The sequence below is a fragment of the Acomys russatus genome, chromosome 5 (assembly GCF_903995435.1).
Source record: "Acomys russatus chromosome 5, mAcoRus1.1, whole genome shotgun sequence".
In the NCBI taxonomy this organism is placed as follows: Eukaryota; Metazoa; Chordata; class Mammalia; order Rodentia; family Muridae; genus Acomys; species Acomys russatus.
The window spans coordinates 44,235,321-44,250,749 of record NC_067141.1 but is presented as its reverse complement, the minus strand read 5'-3'; the positions used below and the strand labels follow the sequence as shown (position 1 = coordinate 44,250,749).

At 44.2% G+C, this 15,429-nt stretch overlaps 1 protein-coding gene across 1 annotated transcript in view; it reads left to right on the top strand.

The window, feature by feature from the left end:
• Pip5k1b (phosphatidylinositol-4-phosphate 5-kinase type 1 beta) overlaps nucleotides 1–15,429 on the top strand; it is a 146,110-nt gene that overhangs the window by 31,013 nt on the left and 99,668 nt on the right. The window contains exon 3 of the mRNA XM_051146270.1: nucleotides 15,148–15,278. Within this exon, the coding sequence (XP_051002227.1) occupies nucleotides 15,148–15,278 (131 nt within the window). The remainder of the gene's footprint in view (nucleotides 1–15,147; nucleotides 15,279–15,429) is intronic.

Sequence of the window (15,429 nt, the reverse complement as noted above, 5' to 3'; positions counted from 1 at the left end):
TCCTAGACTTGCTTTGTAGACCAGGCTGGCCTTGAACTCACAGCAATCTACTTGCCTCTGCCTTCCGAGTGCGGGAATTAAAGGTGTGTGCCACCATGCCTAGCTACTAGACCTAAAAACATCTTAATCCCTAGACAACTAAATTTCATTGTAAAACTAAGCTACCTGGTCTTCAACTCCATCGGAGACTTCAGAAAGAATAAACTTGATTAGCTGAGTATGCTGGGAATGCAGGTTAGTGGCTTTCCAAATGAGAAGATGACAGAGACAGTTTGCTACCTAAATAGTCACCCAAAATTCCTTATTATGTTGGAGCATCTTCAGCCTTCTGGCCCAATATATCTGTCAGACATATTTGTGAGGCAAGAACTGTTGAAGACTTGCTTACCCTGTCTTGGCAGAGTTTGGCCGTCAACTCTGCCTGCATCTAAGCTTGCCCTTTTTTAGGCAGAATTCTGTCTGTGGTAGAAACGACAGTGTCACGTTTGCCACATTTGAAGCCATCTCCATAAGGAGGTTCTTAGATGCTCATCAGCCTCTTTGAGGTAGGCTGGGTGTTGCCAGGAGTTAACCTTTCTCATTGTCAATGAATCTTTAAAATAATAAAAATCATTTTTAAATGCCATATTCTACATATCTATGAGGTTTTAAAAGACCTTATCTAAGTATTTTACCTTATCTTTCTATAGAATCGTATCTATCTGTTGCACCTAAGATGTATATTCTTGTGATAAAAGTAGACTAGTGATTGACATGACCCATGACTTGATCAGCTAACAATTAACTTGTATAACTTATGTATTCTAAACCGCCTACAATAGCACTTTCAAAGTATTGGAAGTAGATTTTGTATTATAATTGAGTTATATGAATACAATACCTCTTTTTTTTTGAAGTAGAAGTTGCATAGGATTTCTTTTCAAGAAGAGGGGTTGGTTTTGCTCCTGTTCCACACATAGCTGGCCAACAATCCAAATTCTAATTAACTTTCTAAAGTTTCCAGGCTGCCAGCATTACGACGGCTGCCTTCTTGGGCCCCTTAGCACCCAGGTCTCTGTGTACCTGAACTCAGAGTGTTTTGTGAAAACAGAACTCTGAAGGAGTAATGCTTGGCTTTGGCCCTCACCTGCCTACACACCTGTGGAAAAGAGTTAGCCATAAGCAATGCAAAGACGAGTAACTGGCGGCATTACCTGGTGACAGGCCCATGCATCCAACAGGCAGCATGAGGATTAGCCAAAACACTGCGCTAGAGACTGTGCTCCCTTTAAGTGTAAAACTGACAGTGCTGGTGCATTCCATGACCAGTGACAGTGTTGGGTAGAGGGGTCTGGATAGGAACCTGGCTTCTAGGCCTAGCTTTTCCATGTCAGTGGTATGTGGCTCAAGATAAACTTCTTTGGGTTGCAGTTTCTTCATAGGTAAGTCTAAAATAAAAAAAAATTAGTAGAATGCCTGGGTTACAGTGGGCACTCACAAAGGCCAACAGGCCAGGAGAATGCTGAAGGGATCCTGTGCTCCCTTCATTCTCACCACCCCATGTTACTCAAAACAAAAAACAAAAACTGAAGTGGGGTTATGACAAGAAAACCACCTGCATAATGAAAAAGTGCAGCTAAAGATAGGAGATTGTTGCCCACTGCTGGGAAACTCATCTGAAAGGGCTTTTTATTTTATTTTTTACTAAATTTCTTTATTTTTCATGTATTCTCTTACATCCTCATTGTAGCCCCCTCCCTTGTCACCTCCCAGCCACCCCTTCCCCTCACCTCCCCCCTCCCCTAGTCCTCAGAAAGGGGGAGCCCTCCTCCCCTAACATCTGACCCCAGCCTATCAAGTGTCATCTGGACGGCCTGTATCCTCTTCCTCTGTGGCCTGGCAAACCTGCCCCACCAGGGGGAAGTGATAAATGAGTGGGCTACAGAGTCCATGTCAGAGGCAGCCCCTGCTCCCCATAGTATGGAACCCACATGGAGACTGAGATGCCTATAACCTGCATCTGAGCAGGGGATCCAGGTCTTCTCTATGCATGGTCCTTGGTTGGTACATCAGTCTCTGCAGGCCTCTCTGGGCCCAGATTTGTTGGTTCTGTTGGTCTCCTTGTGGAGCTCCTGTCCCCTCCAGGTTCTTCCATCCCTCAACTCTTCCATTTTAAACTGTGATGTGAGACTATCAACAGACAGATAGACAGACACTTAGACTGTGTCTGTGTATGAGTTGCTCCAACCAGATGGGCTCTGCATACCCATCTCACCCACTCCAGGATTTAGTGCTCCTGCCACAAAGACCCCATTGTGGAATATATTCCTTATGTATTTATAAAACATTAATTGTGTGACTATAAATAAAGTTCTTCTAATGGACTATTTCAAACATAAAAGACTCAGTAATTATACATTTTAGTACAGAAATAAACAACTTTATTTTGTTGATGATAAGGAATAGCTACATTTTTTTTTTTTTAAATCCTTGGAGAATTTGGAGTTTCCACAATAAAGCTTCCTAATAGAAAGCATGGAGTCTTTTCCAGAGCTTCCAGGGGGAGTGTTTTGCAAGTGCAGCTTAGCTTCAATTAGCACAGAGTAACTGAGCTTGGTTACTAGTCTGTGGCCATAAAAAAGGGAAATTATGAAGTTAACAGCAGCTATGCAATAAGCGCACACTAGTGATTAAGAAAATTGGACCTAAAACAGCAAGTTTGGGGGAAAAAAATTAACATTGATGATGCTGGTATTGGAAAGACTATGAGAATAAGAACATTCTTATACTTTATTGGTATCTAACTTGAAATCTCTTCTAGCAGGATCTCAGCAGACTCTTCCAAAAGTTTAAATGTTCCTATCCTTTAACTTGACAATTCTTATGGGAATCTATGCTGTAAGATATTAAAAAAACAAAACAAAAGGTTCGGGAATAGATGAACAAGTATCTATTCCAGTACTTTAGGTGATGTACTTTACCCAGAAGCAAGGGCTGAGCTAGCTGAGGGTTGTAACTCATGCTGAGGCGTGAGAACTACAAGTTCAGAGCCAGGATACATTAGCAAGGCCTTGTCTTAGCAATAAGAGCTGGGAGAGAAGCTTAGTGTTCAAGCCCTTTCTTTGGGGGAGGGGTGGGAGAGGTGTTTCTGTGTAGCTTTGGCTGTCCCGGACTCACTCTGTAGACCCGGCTGGCCTCGAACTCACAGTGATCTGCCTGCCTCCGCTTGCTGGGATTAAAGGTATGCGCCACCACGCCCAGCTAGAGCACTTCCTTAGCATGCATAAGCCTCTGGGTTCAGTCCCAGGGGAGGTGGGGAGGCATGTTTTATTACAAAGGAAAAGCACATTACACAAACAGTCCTCATTAAACACACACACACACACACACACACACACACACACACACACACACACACAGAGCTCTCTTTCTTAGTCATAACTCAGTGGTGGTGAATTATGCACATTCAATTGCTCTTAAGGAGATCGGCCAACAATTGCAAATGAAACTCTTGATAGCATGGCATTATGAGTTCTACTATATTTGTCTTTTAGAAATGTTGCAGTTTAAGTCATTATAAATATGGCATCCAAGGGAGGGAGGGAGAGAGAGAGAGCCAGTATGATTACAAGAACAATAATCTGTCAACGGGAGAGCAGTTGAGCCAATTGCACCACATGCAAGCTGTGAAAAATCTGAACACTGACTATAAGGCATTGGTCAGACTGGAAAAGCTGTCACTGAATCCCTTTCAGGAGCAATGTAAGCGAAGGAAGCCAGTCCATGGCAGCAGTAGCAGGAAGTGGCAGCTTTTTTCACAAGAAATCAGACAGGGGAAAAAAGACTGTAGCTGAAGCCAGCCATGGGGCTCACTACCTAAAGGTTCTATAGTGCCACAGGCAGGGAACCAAGTGCCAAAACCCTGAGCCTGGGAGGAATATCACAGATTCGAAGCATGGCACTAGTGTTGGTGAAGTTGGACACAGAAGCCTATTATGTGAAAGAACCAAGTTGCAACAAAACCTAAATAGTAGGATCCCACTTTTTATTAATTTGCTTTTGTGATGCCATGTCTGTGCACATGATAAGCATATGCTTAGCACAGAGTTCTACCCTCACCTCCAATGTGCACACCTATCTGTGCCTTTTCATTGTATTGAGAGAAAAACATCAGATACAGATGAGACAATTAGAGTATAGTTAACCCTAGCATGCAAAGATAGAAAATAGGAACGCTTGTGTTTTACCTTCTATAATTGAGGATTATTTAACTTTTCCTCAATGAACACGTGCTACAGTCTGATGGATTTTTCTTCTCCAAGTAAAGCAATGCTTTCTCTGTAAATGCTTGTTTTCTGCTTGAGGACATTTTGAGTCAAGTCAAGATCAGTGGAGTGTAGCTTCATAAGTTATAGCACTTGGAACATGGGTTCGATTATGTGTGGAGGCAGGAACGAGAACACCTGTGGCTCAGGCCACACTTGTGCTTATTTCTCTCGGTAACAGAACTGAGCTAGTTCCCGCATCGGGAACTGGAGGCTCAGCTCACTGCTCTGCCATTCTCAAAGTACAACCTCCAAACATGACAAAGGAAGGCTGACTCATCTATTCTCACCCCAATAGAGGTCACACTCCTTCCTCTTAAGGGCACGATCTGGCATCTGGCCATGGCATTTCGTTTCACATCTTATCACCAGAAATTAAGTTGTATGCCTACACCTAGCATCAAAAGAGTCAGGCAAAAATGCCCAATTAGACCTTTAGTTAGTGTGAACAGGGTTTCTCAGTCTTGAGAGTATCAGCTTTGGGGTAATTCTTCATTGTAGGGCCCACCGGTGCTCCTGTGCGGTGTTGAGCACACCACTGGCTTCTAACCAACAGATAGCAGAAACTCTCCGACTGAAACAACCAAGATTATCTCCATGATCTTCCTGCTATAACCCCGGGGGGCAAAGTCACCCTTCACTAAGAACAGCTGCTAGATAAGGAAGAGTAGATACTAAAAGCTTGTAGCAACACCTGTGAGAAGCATTTGTAGCACAGAGAGAGAGAGAGAGAGAGAGAGAGAGAGAGAGAGAGAGAGAGAGAGAGAGAGAGAGAGAGAGAGAGAGAACAGTGCTTATGTAATGTTTTAGCTTTAAGGTTGACAGCTCCCTTTTCAGGAAATGTAACATCCTAAAATTCTGTGGCATTTAATTTTGATTGGTTTCAGAAGGTGGAGAAAAAATGCCAATCCCTATTTTTTGCTATTGAATCTAAATTTGTGCTTGTGTTGAGTAAATACTATTTCCATTTCAACACATGAACAAGTGCAGTTTTGTTCCCCTGTGTGTAGAAGCGATATTAAGAATGCGTTAGGCCATATTTGTGATGAATGTCTTCCGTTTAAACTTTAACATTTGTAGAAGACTAATGCAGTAGCGTTCATAAGGCCACCCTGTCCTAAATCATGCGGTTCAATTGTTGGCAGATATCCTTAAGGACAATTGAGTGTGCCTATGCCGAATCCACCACTGCTGAGTTGCAAACACCTTAGGGGCGATGGGGTTGTTGATGCTGAGGAGTGTTTGTGTAGCCCATTTTCCTTTCCATGAAGCAGGCCTCTCTGACAGGACTATCAGTGAGGCAGAGCTGACTCCAAGGGAACTGTGCACCATCTTTTCTTCATCCTACCTTTCACTACCAGCATTTGAGACGTGGATGGTCCATCAAGCACTGGAGTCCTGTTCAAAAGCTTCTCACTGAAAAGGGAAAATTAAATAGAAAGTGTGTTTGCATTGGACTTCTTCCAAGATTGTTTTATACGCAGTGTGTCAGAATGACCTTATCCCAAGGCAGTTCAACACACAGAATGCAAGCCCAGAAGCAGGCCTCATTGAAACGGGGCTATAATAGTCTTAGTTTGAAAAAGTGTAGATGGCTGCAAAAAAAAAAAAAAAAAAGTATCAGAAAAGTAGTTGCCTGCCATGAAAGTAATACAACCCAAGGAAGTCATTCCTGGAAGTAATGATGAAAGGAGTCTGCCATTTCTGGCTGTTGTCATGAACAGAGACAGTGTGGAGAATAGGACCTAGAGGTGATGGTAGAGTGTTAAGAAGAAAATGCAGAAAGGGGAATAGAAACCTGGCTTCCATGAATGGGAACCCAGGAACACAAAGAAATTGTCAGTGATTTAGTTTGGCCCTGGTTGACTTATGTACAGACAGGAATGAGTCTCTGGCCTGTGACCAGTGCAACCACGTTTGTATAATTTGTACCATCCCTTTCTAAATGCAGAGCTTAGAAGCAGCTGCAAAAACCACAACTGCCAGGAGAAATGTGATGTATTTTTCCCCTGCACAGGCAAATGTAGCGACCATTCGTAGGGGTTAATTACAGATCATGTGAGAACAAGACTGGGGTGCCTGGGGCATCTTACAACTGAGCTCCTCACTGGGGGGCAGGGGGGACCGTTCTGTCCCTCCTCCATCCAGCATCCAACAGAGAAGAGGAGAAAAGCCCCTCTCCCTTCTTTCTCCGTTAGATGCCTGTGGGTGCCCAGCAAGCTGGACGGGGCATGGAGGCCACTGAAAGCACACCCAAGTCAGTCTCTTACTGAACTAGGTAAAGCATGCCAAATAGCCCTGTGACGCTGGTTTTTATGGTTCTGTTCCCAGGTGCAAACAGGAGCAGTTTTATTCTGAGTTAACAGATAGATATGTCCTAGACCTGCTGTAATTTTCATCTGAGCAAAGGTAGATTCCACCCAGAATATATTTAGAGAAACAGTGGGAAGGGCCACTAAGTTATTTGTGAGGCTATTCCCTAACAGTAATGGTTGCCTGGGTTTATAGCATTGAGAACCTTTAAGAGAAGAGAGAAACAAATCCGGACTTACCCCCACTACAGAAATAATGTCCATTCGGGTACCTTTTTTAGTCTCAGTTTCCTCTGTGGGTGCACACACATGCTTCTCCAAATTCCAGTGGGTCTGTGTTACATGATGCTGCTTAGACATAACACGACATTTTATTTCTCCACATTACAGGACAGTTTTTGTGCCGATGGCGATAATTACATCAAGTCACTTTGTCGGATATTCTTAACTCAGATTGAGGTTTACATGTGAATCCCTGACTTGAATAAGAATAAGGAGTAGTTAGCCCAGGGAACTTGATGGTCCCCATTCGTGTGTGGAATGAGAGAGCCTCTCGTTGACACGCTGGTCACCCCTTCCTTCAAACTCCTCTCTGTGTTCCACTAAAGCCACCTCTCCTGAAGCGTTGTCCCACTACCCTAGGTGCTGCTCGTTTGGAGCCCCCTCCCCTGCTGCTCCCTGTTTGGGTTGCTTCTCCCTGGTTTTCAGTACCAGCTACATAACCAATCTGTGATTCCAGCACCCAACTTCCGCTCTGAGCGCCTAACCTGCTTCTTATCTCAAACAGGAGGACTCCTCATCTCCCGACAAGATACATTCGTTTTTCACTCTGCCCTCCACAGTTGAGGGAAAGTGACCTTACTTCTCAGAACTGATAAAGAAAAGCATCCTTGGATGCTGTTGGTGCCCTCGGTCCCTCATTTCTGACTCACAGCAAGCCCTGTCTGTTCATCTCCAAGATCCATCTCATACTTGACTTTTCTGTCCATCTTCTTGTTCACTAGACTTCCCTGCGTCATTACCATCCCCACATGGACCATGCGGGTGCCTCCTAGTCCCTCTCCCTCCTACCATCCCTCCCATCTGTTCTCCACACAGCATCCAGCGACCCTTTCCAATCAGATGCCACTTCCTCACATAAAATCCTTCACTGGTTTTTGCCATCTGTTGACCAGCACAACTGAAACACATCAAACCCTTAGGATGCCTTCGAGGGCCCAGATCTACATCTGCCTACTCATTCCAGCCCCCGATGCCAACTCTCTACCTGTTGCCCACAGTGCTTTGCTCCAGGTCTCTGCAGTTTCCTTCTTCTAATGCTGAAAATGAGCTTCCCTCACCCATGAATAGGACCTTTTCCTGCCCCATGAAAGCCCATAATGTCTCTTTGTTAAGGATGAGGATCCTGTTCAGGCCACTTGAATCCCTAGTTTGTAGAGAATTAATTAATTGCTTGGCACATGGTAAACACAAGGCTAGGGTCCAGTGCCATGACCTGCTATCTGGCCCATTGTCACCTCTCAAGGCCTCACCCAGAGCACTCCCTGGCTTGGCTTCTGTAAGTGGGTCTCCAACCTCTTAATCTCAGTGATATCACACTGACCTTCCTGTCATCAATCACTGTTGTTATGGACATGTCTTGGTTTGATGTGTCTTCCTCCACCCCAGATCAGAAACTCCATGACAGCAAGCACCATGAGCTGACTTCGATTCGTGGCTTATCCAATGCCATGGGCTCTTAGATCTTGATTAAATGAACAGCAGCCGACTGTATGATGTGGTGGCAGCAGCTCTTCTCTGCCTAGCACAATGCTGGGGAAATGCCAGGGCTGGGCCTGTGACAGAGCAGTGTATGTAGTACACAGGATAATAGGACCCTCAGCACATCCACATCCTTGTTCTTGGAGCTCTGACCTTTTGTTTGTTTGGTTGGTTTTGGTTTTTCGAGACAGGGTTTCTCTGTGTATCCTTGGCTGTACTGGATCACTTTGTAGACCAGGCTGGCCTCGAACTCACAGCGATCCACCTGCCTCTGCCTCCTGAGTGTTAGGATTAAAGGCATGCGCCACCATGCCCGGCTTGGAGCTCTGATCTTAACTACATGCAGTGTCTCACCACCTTAATTCTACAATCCAATAGCCAGTTGCTGGATATCTGTCCCTTTCTTCTCCCTCACTTTTCTCCTTGGGACAAATGAGAAGACTGAGATTTGCTTCTTTAGTGCAACTGCAGGATAGGAGAGAGACCAAAAGCTGCACTAAAGCTACAGAAGTGAGGGACAGTAGTAGAAATCTCCCTGCCCCAACACAGATGGCCATCTTGCCATAGAGATAGGCTATATGACTACTTTCTATGGCCTGTTAATAAACATCTCTGATTTAGAGTTAGGATCTCTGGCTATCCTTACTGAAGGACAGGCTGGCCATGGGCTGTGCCATCCTTTTCATGTTGCGTGTAGATATCAAGCAGAATGGAGGCGGTCAGGTTAAGACAGAGCTTCTAGAGGCAAGCTGCCCGAGGGCTACACATGCTCCGAGACTAAGGATGCTGACCGCTCATTCAGAGGTCTCATAAAAAGCAATAACATGACCACACATTTGTACTTTTGAAGCAGATATCTCTAGCAACATGTATCCAAGCTGTAATCCCATAATTAGTTCAGATTGCCTAAGGGGGGCGGGGCGTGAGGGAGACTGCTGTTGACATGGCATGTTTCAATACTTCCTATCAAAGCCAGTAACATCAGATGGCTTATTAAGTGATCCAGTTTTCATAGACAGTGCTTTGTAGGAAGCAGTTTCCTGTAACCAATGTAAGGCCATTAAACCCTCACTGTAGCTGGGATCATTGCTTTCCCTGTGGTGGCTCTCTGTAGGCATTCCATCTTACTGTTAAGATGCTCATTATTTCATTGTTCAAGTGCTTTCCAGTGTCTGTCAGCTCCATCTTCAGCAGGGAAAAGTCACGTGTCAGGCAGATGTGTAAACTCATGTTTGACAAAAGATGGGGTCGCTGAACTAGGAGCCTTCCAGAAGACCGGGGATTCAGCCCTGGCTCCAGCATGAAGTGCTAGCCGTGGGATCTAGAGCAGTTCATTCCAAGGTCCAGCTGAATCAATGCAATGGGCAATATGAATCCCTAGCCGTGTGCCAGCTCTGATGATCATATATCATCATTAAAGGATTACAGTCTGAGGACTAGTGATGAAGCTCAATAGTAGAGCACTTGCTTGGCACGAACAAGGCACTATGTTCAATCCCCAGTACTGCTACAAACAGAGCTTGGAAGACTACAGTGCATCACATGAATGCAAGCTGACACCCACCTTCCTTAGTATCCACATCAGACCTGGACAAGCCCCAGAAAGAAAGAAATGGTTTGTCTTTGTTATGCTTTGGGACTCTATCTTTCTCCAAGTTTCCCGTGCTTAGTATCCAGGCAACACATTGCCTCCACTTATCCCTGTGAGGTCCAGAATTAAAAATAGATCGTGTTGCTGTGTTCTGAATCTAAGCCCATATTAAGCCTATACTCAAGGAGCCTACAGTCCCTCCTGGAGTTGGAAAGGGGACCAGTCATGTTCCAGGACTTTGGGAACACAGCACGCAGAGCCTGGCAGTGGAGACTTAAGCAGTGCAGAACATATAAAAGCTGTCACTGCAGTCTTGCTGGTATCCCAAAGAAAGGAAGGGAGCCCTAAGGCTTCTAAATTGTGGGGAGAGAACGGCTGCTTATAGGAGAGCAGCCACCGACACCTCAGACTGAACGCTCTTTGTCATCGTCAACACTTGCTGATCTGATAATCATGCACACAATCAGGCAGGGTTTCAGAATGAATTCAGTTTTACAGTGCATCTTGCTGGACATGAAGCCCGAGCCTAATGCCCAATGGGAAAGGGGCCTAGAAGAATCATGTGTCATTGAATGCAAAGCAGGGCCTTCCATGAAGCAGACAGGATGCTCTCTAGTTATACGCAAACACGCCCATGTTAAAGCATTTTGTTTTCTGCACAGAGATTGGGACAGGAAGCATGTGGGGTGATTTGTTTCTACCAAGGCAGCCAGACACCACCTCCCCCACTCTACCAGTGATGCTAATGATGTGATTTCCCAAGAGACTTGTGGACCTTTGTATGGCTGCTGCCTGCGGTTGGGTGTGATTAGCAGCTAATTAAACATTTTTATCTCATTTCATCCAAAGGAATGGCTCCTTCAGGGCTCCTTCCTTTGCTGTGGACAAACATCTAGACTTAATAGAGAACCTCCAACTTTGACTCTTGGGTCATTTTGAAGAATGAGATATGGGAGCATGCCTGCAGAGACACCTAACCATGCTGAGCCATAAGTTTACACCTATAAAGAGAACCGTTGTCACCAAGCTCAGCTACTCTGTTAAGTGTGCTAAGGGTCTCTGTTGTTAGAGACCACAAAGCATAGCTGTCTATAACACAGCCACTCTTGTCTTAAGTCCTAGATCTACCTCCTCACCTTGTAGGAAGCTGCTAAACATACCTGGGTCCATGGAATGGAGGTTGTGATGCAGGATGAAAATCCTTTACTTCAAACTCTTGGGGCATGTTTTAGATATAAAAATTGAGGAACGTTAACTAGGCATAATGAGATAGCTTGTGGACAGAAGCCAAGACTGAACACAAAATTTCTTTGACCCATGCTATGGGTAGTTCCCAATGGTGGAGCATTTTGGATTTCAATTTTTCACATTGAGGGCGCTTACCAAGTGTCACTCACCTCTCAAAGTTACTGGGAGGATAAATGGACCAGCATAAGTCAAGGCCATTGAGAACCCTGTAAATGTTGTGGAAGTATGTGCTACGTTTACACTGGTAAAATTATCATTATCCATATTGTTGAGTATCGGTCACAAATAAGTTGCTCAAAAATGATTAGCTTATTTCTATTTATTACTATGCTATTATTTCTCCCACCCAAGCACTTGGTTTTTAAGAGGCATGAAAAGAAATTAATATGATTACAATTTGTTTCAGTTTTTTGGTCTTGTCCCGCTTATTTAACTAAACATGTCAGTGAGATTCTTATTCCTCCAGGAACTCACAACTTAATCTCATACCATAGGAGAAATGTTGCTTTCAGTGTTTGTTGGAGCCAGAGGACATTATTTTACCCTGTTCCCAAAGTTTTGTTGCACATATTCTAGGGATGTGAACCACCATCCATGTCAGCAGTGTCTCTGGTGACGTTCACAGCCCCTGAAGTCTAAGGGTTCTGGTCAAGGTTACAGACTACTGGCAGCTGAGACTGCCTTCTGTTCCCAGGGTAGGGAACAGCAAGGAACACAGTACCCTTTCTGCTGACAGACTTGCACAGAGTGATAAAAGACTGCTCTCATGGCTCTGGGAAACAGTGTCTGGGGTGGACACAGAGTTCAAAATGCACTGAGGCATGCAGTCTGTTTCAGGGCTAGACAGAACGTTCTGAGGTACTGGCTCCTCTGAAAAACATTGAGCTTGTGACAGACCACCCAGAGTGATAAGTAGGAGATGCAATGGCTTTTGAGTCTTTAGACAGGGTTAAAATGAAAGAAATCCATCTCTGCCTTCAAAATTCAGAGCTACCGGTACAAAAGGTCGCTGACACCAACCGCTGGCATCACAGAATGCAAGGAAGGAGTGTTAAAATAACAGCGTTGGTTTTTCAGGCGCTAGATGAACTTAACACTCAATCCTTTGCATCTTGCTTCCTGTAGTCTTAAGTCAAAGAGTATGTGGGGGAACAAACAAACAAACCACACAAGACATTTTCCCGTGTTCTACATGGTCCAGCATGTGGATAGATGTCCTCAGATGAAGGACGACAGATGTTTAGAGTGGAGGAAGCCAAAGGCTTAAATGAGGAGTCAAGGAATGGCTCTTACTGGTGTCTAGAAGCTTCTGAACAGTACTGGTGGAGTGTAGCCATTTCAGGCAAAATCAACAAGTCTTAATGTGGGACTCACCTGTGTTAAATGTCAGTTTGGGGCTTCAGTATTGGGTGACTGAAGATGCCTTAGGAAAAGAATCAGATATTGGATATAGAGTGGACAGGTTCTAGGACACTACCAAATGTGCATAGTGGTAGAATAGCATCCAAATAGACGGAGAAGATCTGAGAGCCGTATGCATAGAGATGAGACTGGAAGGGCTTAATACTAGACTGTTACCATTGGTAACAACAGCAAAGGACTGTGAGGTTCACAAATCAGACTTGTTACAGACTTGTTACTTCAGTTACAGAAGATAGACAGACTCTGGTGCTCCCGGTTTGATCACTTCCCAGTGGTAGGGAGGCCCTGCAGGCACAGAGAAGAGGATGCAGGCTATGCAGATGAGACCTGATAGGCTGTGGTCATATGGTGGGGGAGGAGGGCTCCTTCTGTCAGAGGTCTAAGGGAGGGGAATAGGGTAGAAGAGAAAAGGAAAGTGGAAATGGGAAGATACAAGTGAGGGAATAATAATCAGGATGTAATGTGAATAAATTATAATACTTTTTAAAAAGTAGACTCTAAGAAACCAGTGAGGAAGCGACTAGAGAGACCATCAGGAAAGCTGGAAGTGGCTGCAGAACCTAGTCCTCCTCACTGAAGCAAGAAAAAAATCTTTTTAAGGAGAGGTGTTCTTTGATAAAAAAAAAAAAAAAAAAAAAGAAAAAGAAAGAAAAAAGAACAAAGGATGGAGGGAGTTGGGGATCAGTGTTGGATTCACAAGATGAAAATATTGCCCGGGAAAATAGAAAGTGTTTCCTTTTTAATGTGCTGGATCATCTTTATTCCATTCATTTTAGTCGGAGTTTCTCAGATGTTTGGAGCAGGCTAAATCTTTGCGGTAGGAACTTTCCAGTGCTCTACAGGATGGCTAGACCCACTTGGTATTTGTAGCACCCACAACACACCAGTTGTGATAACCAAAACTTCTACAGACATTGCCAGATGTCTCTGGTTAAGAACCACTCGTTTAACTTGTTGTTTTCTGCTGTGGTTTGTGGTTCTGTATTAGAACTGCCAGACATAAAAAGATGCCACATGCTAAGGTCAGTGTACTGAGATGCTGAGGAAACAGCTCCATAGACAAATACCTGCTGCACAAACACAAGAACCTGAGTTCAGATCCCTGGCACCCACATAAAAAAGCTTGACTTGGCACAACCAGCTTTGGGGGGCTAGAGGTGGGAGGACCCCTAGAACTGAGTTGGTAAGCTCCAAGAACAGTGCCTCAAAACGTAAGGTAAGGAACAGTCAAGGAAAATATTCAGCATCAACCTCTGACTCCCACATGCATGTGCACACACATGCACCATGTATGTGCTCACACACAAACAGGTACATATGCACACAAAAGAATGTATTCTAGAGCCAGTAAGACATGTCAGTGGTGTAAACCTGACGGCCTGAGTTCAATCCTTGGAACCCATGTTTAAAAAACAAAACAAAACAAACAAAAAAACTAGATGTGCCAGGGTGGGTTGGTAACCCGGAGTGGTCCTCCCTTCTCTGAAGAGAAGGAAAGGGAGGAATAATAGGAGAGGGGGTGTGAGAGTGGAACCAGGAGAAGAGGAAGGTGTCCATAGAGTGATTAAATAAATTAATAAATAAAAATTAGTATCTTTATTCTACATCTTTTATCAGAGGTCAATGAAGAAAAATTCAATTACAGATCATTTCCAAGACCAGTAGACAAATTTTAAAATTAAATTTTATGTGAACACCAAAAACTCCAATAATTTTTTTCTCTCTATCACTTCTTATGGAGAGAAAATATTCTTCCTGATCCACAAGTATGTTCTACGAAAAAAAAAAAGTTGTTTTTGTTGTTGTTGTTGTTGTTGTTGTTGTTAGATAAATCCAACTATACCATTTATCTTTGGGTAGAACCCATAATGCTCCATATTGAAAATGTTCCATGATGTTTCCAAGTTCTTAGTAAAAGAAAAATAAATAGTTTAACCTGTTAACCTTAGGAACATTGTGTATGTAAGATGTCACACATACAAAAATAACCACATGGTGTGTCAGTTGCTTTTCCTCAGGGTGACCAAAATGCCTGGCCTGGGTTACCTAGAGGAGGAGAGCTCATTATGGCTCCTGCTGTCAGAAGGCACTGTCATCATGACCTCGAGGGAATGGAGGAGCAGATGTGTGGCACTGGACACACACACCTACAGCTGCACCTACACTCTTCACCTACAGCTAGAGAGACACAGAAAAAAGGACCTGAAACAGGGCCAGAATATGAGCCTGCCCCAATGACCTATGTCCACCAGCGAGAGGCCATATTCCAAAGGGTCTACATCCTCCCAGTGTAGCAGCTAAGGCCAAGTGATGAAATGCAGGAGCCTGTGGGGGACATTCCACAGTCAGTACAAGAAGTCACCCGAGGAAAAGGATCCTTACTAGGTTTACTAAGCCCCAACTTGCTACCATTTGGGAACAAGGAGAGAGTTGCCGCACCCTCCAGTTTGCTGCCTGTGACCTTGAGCAAAGCCCTCCATGCTAACATGGTGCCGTGTTTCCTCTGCAGACTGCATCCTCAGCTATTAAAGGTGCTATCCAGCTGGGAATTGGATACACAGTGGGGAATCTCACTTCTAAGCCGGAACGCGATGTCCTCATGCAAGACTTTTACGTGGTGGAAAGTGTGTTCCTCCCCAGGTAAGAACATTGTATTAATCTGAGATGATTCCATGTTGAGGAAAGTTCACTTTGACATCCTTTTGTTGAAGGACTTTTGTACCCTGCTCTTGTACATACTGGTCTACAGGGCAAGTTCCAGGACAGCCAGGACTACACAGAAAAACCCTGT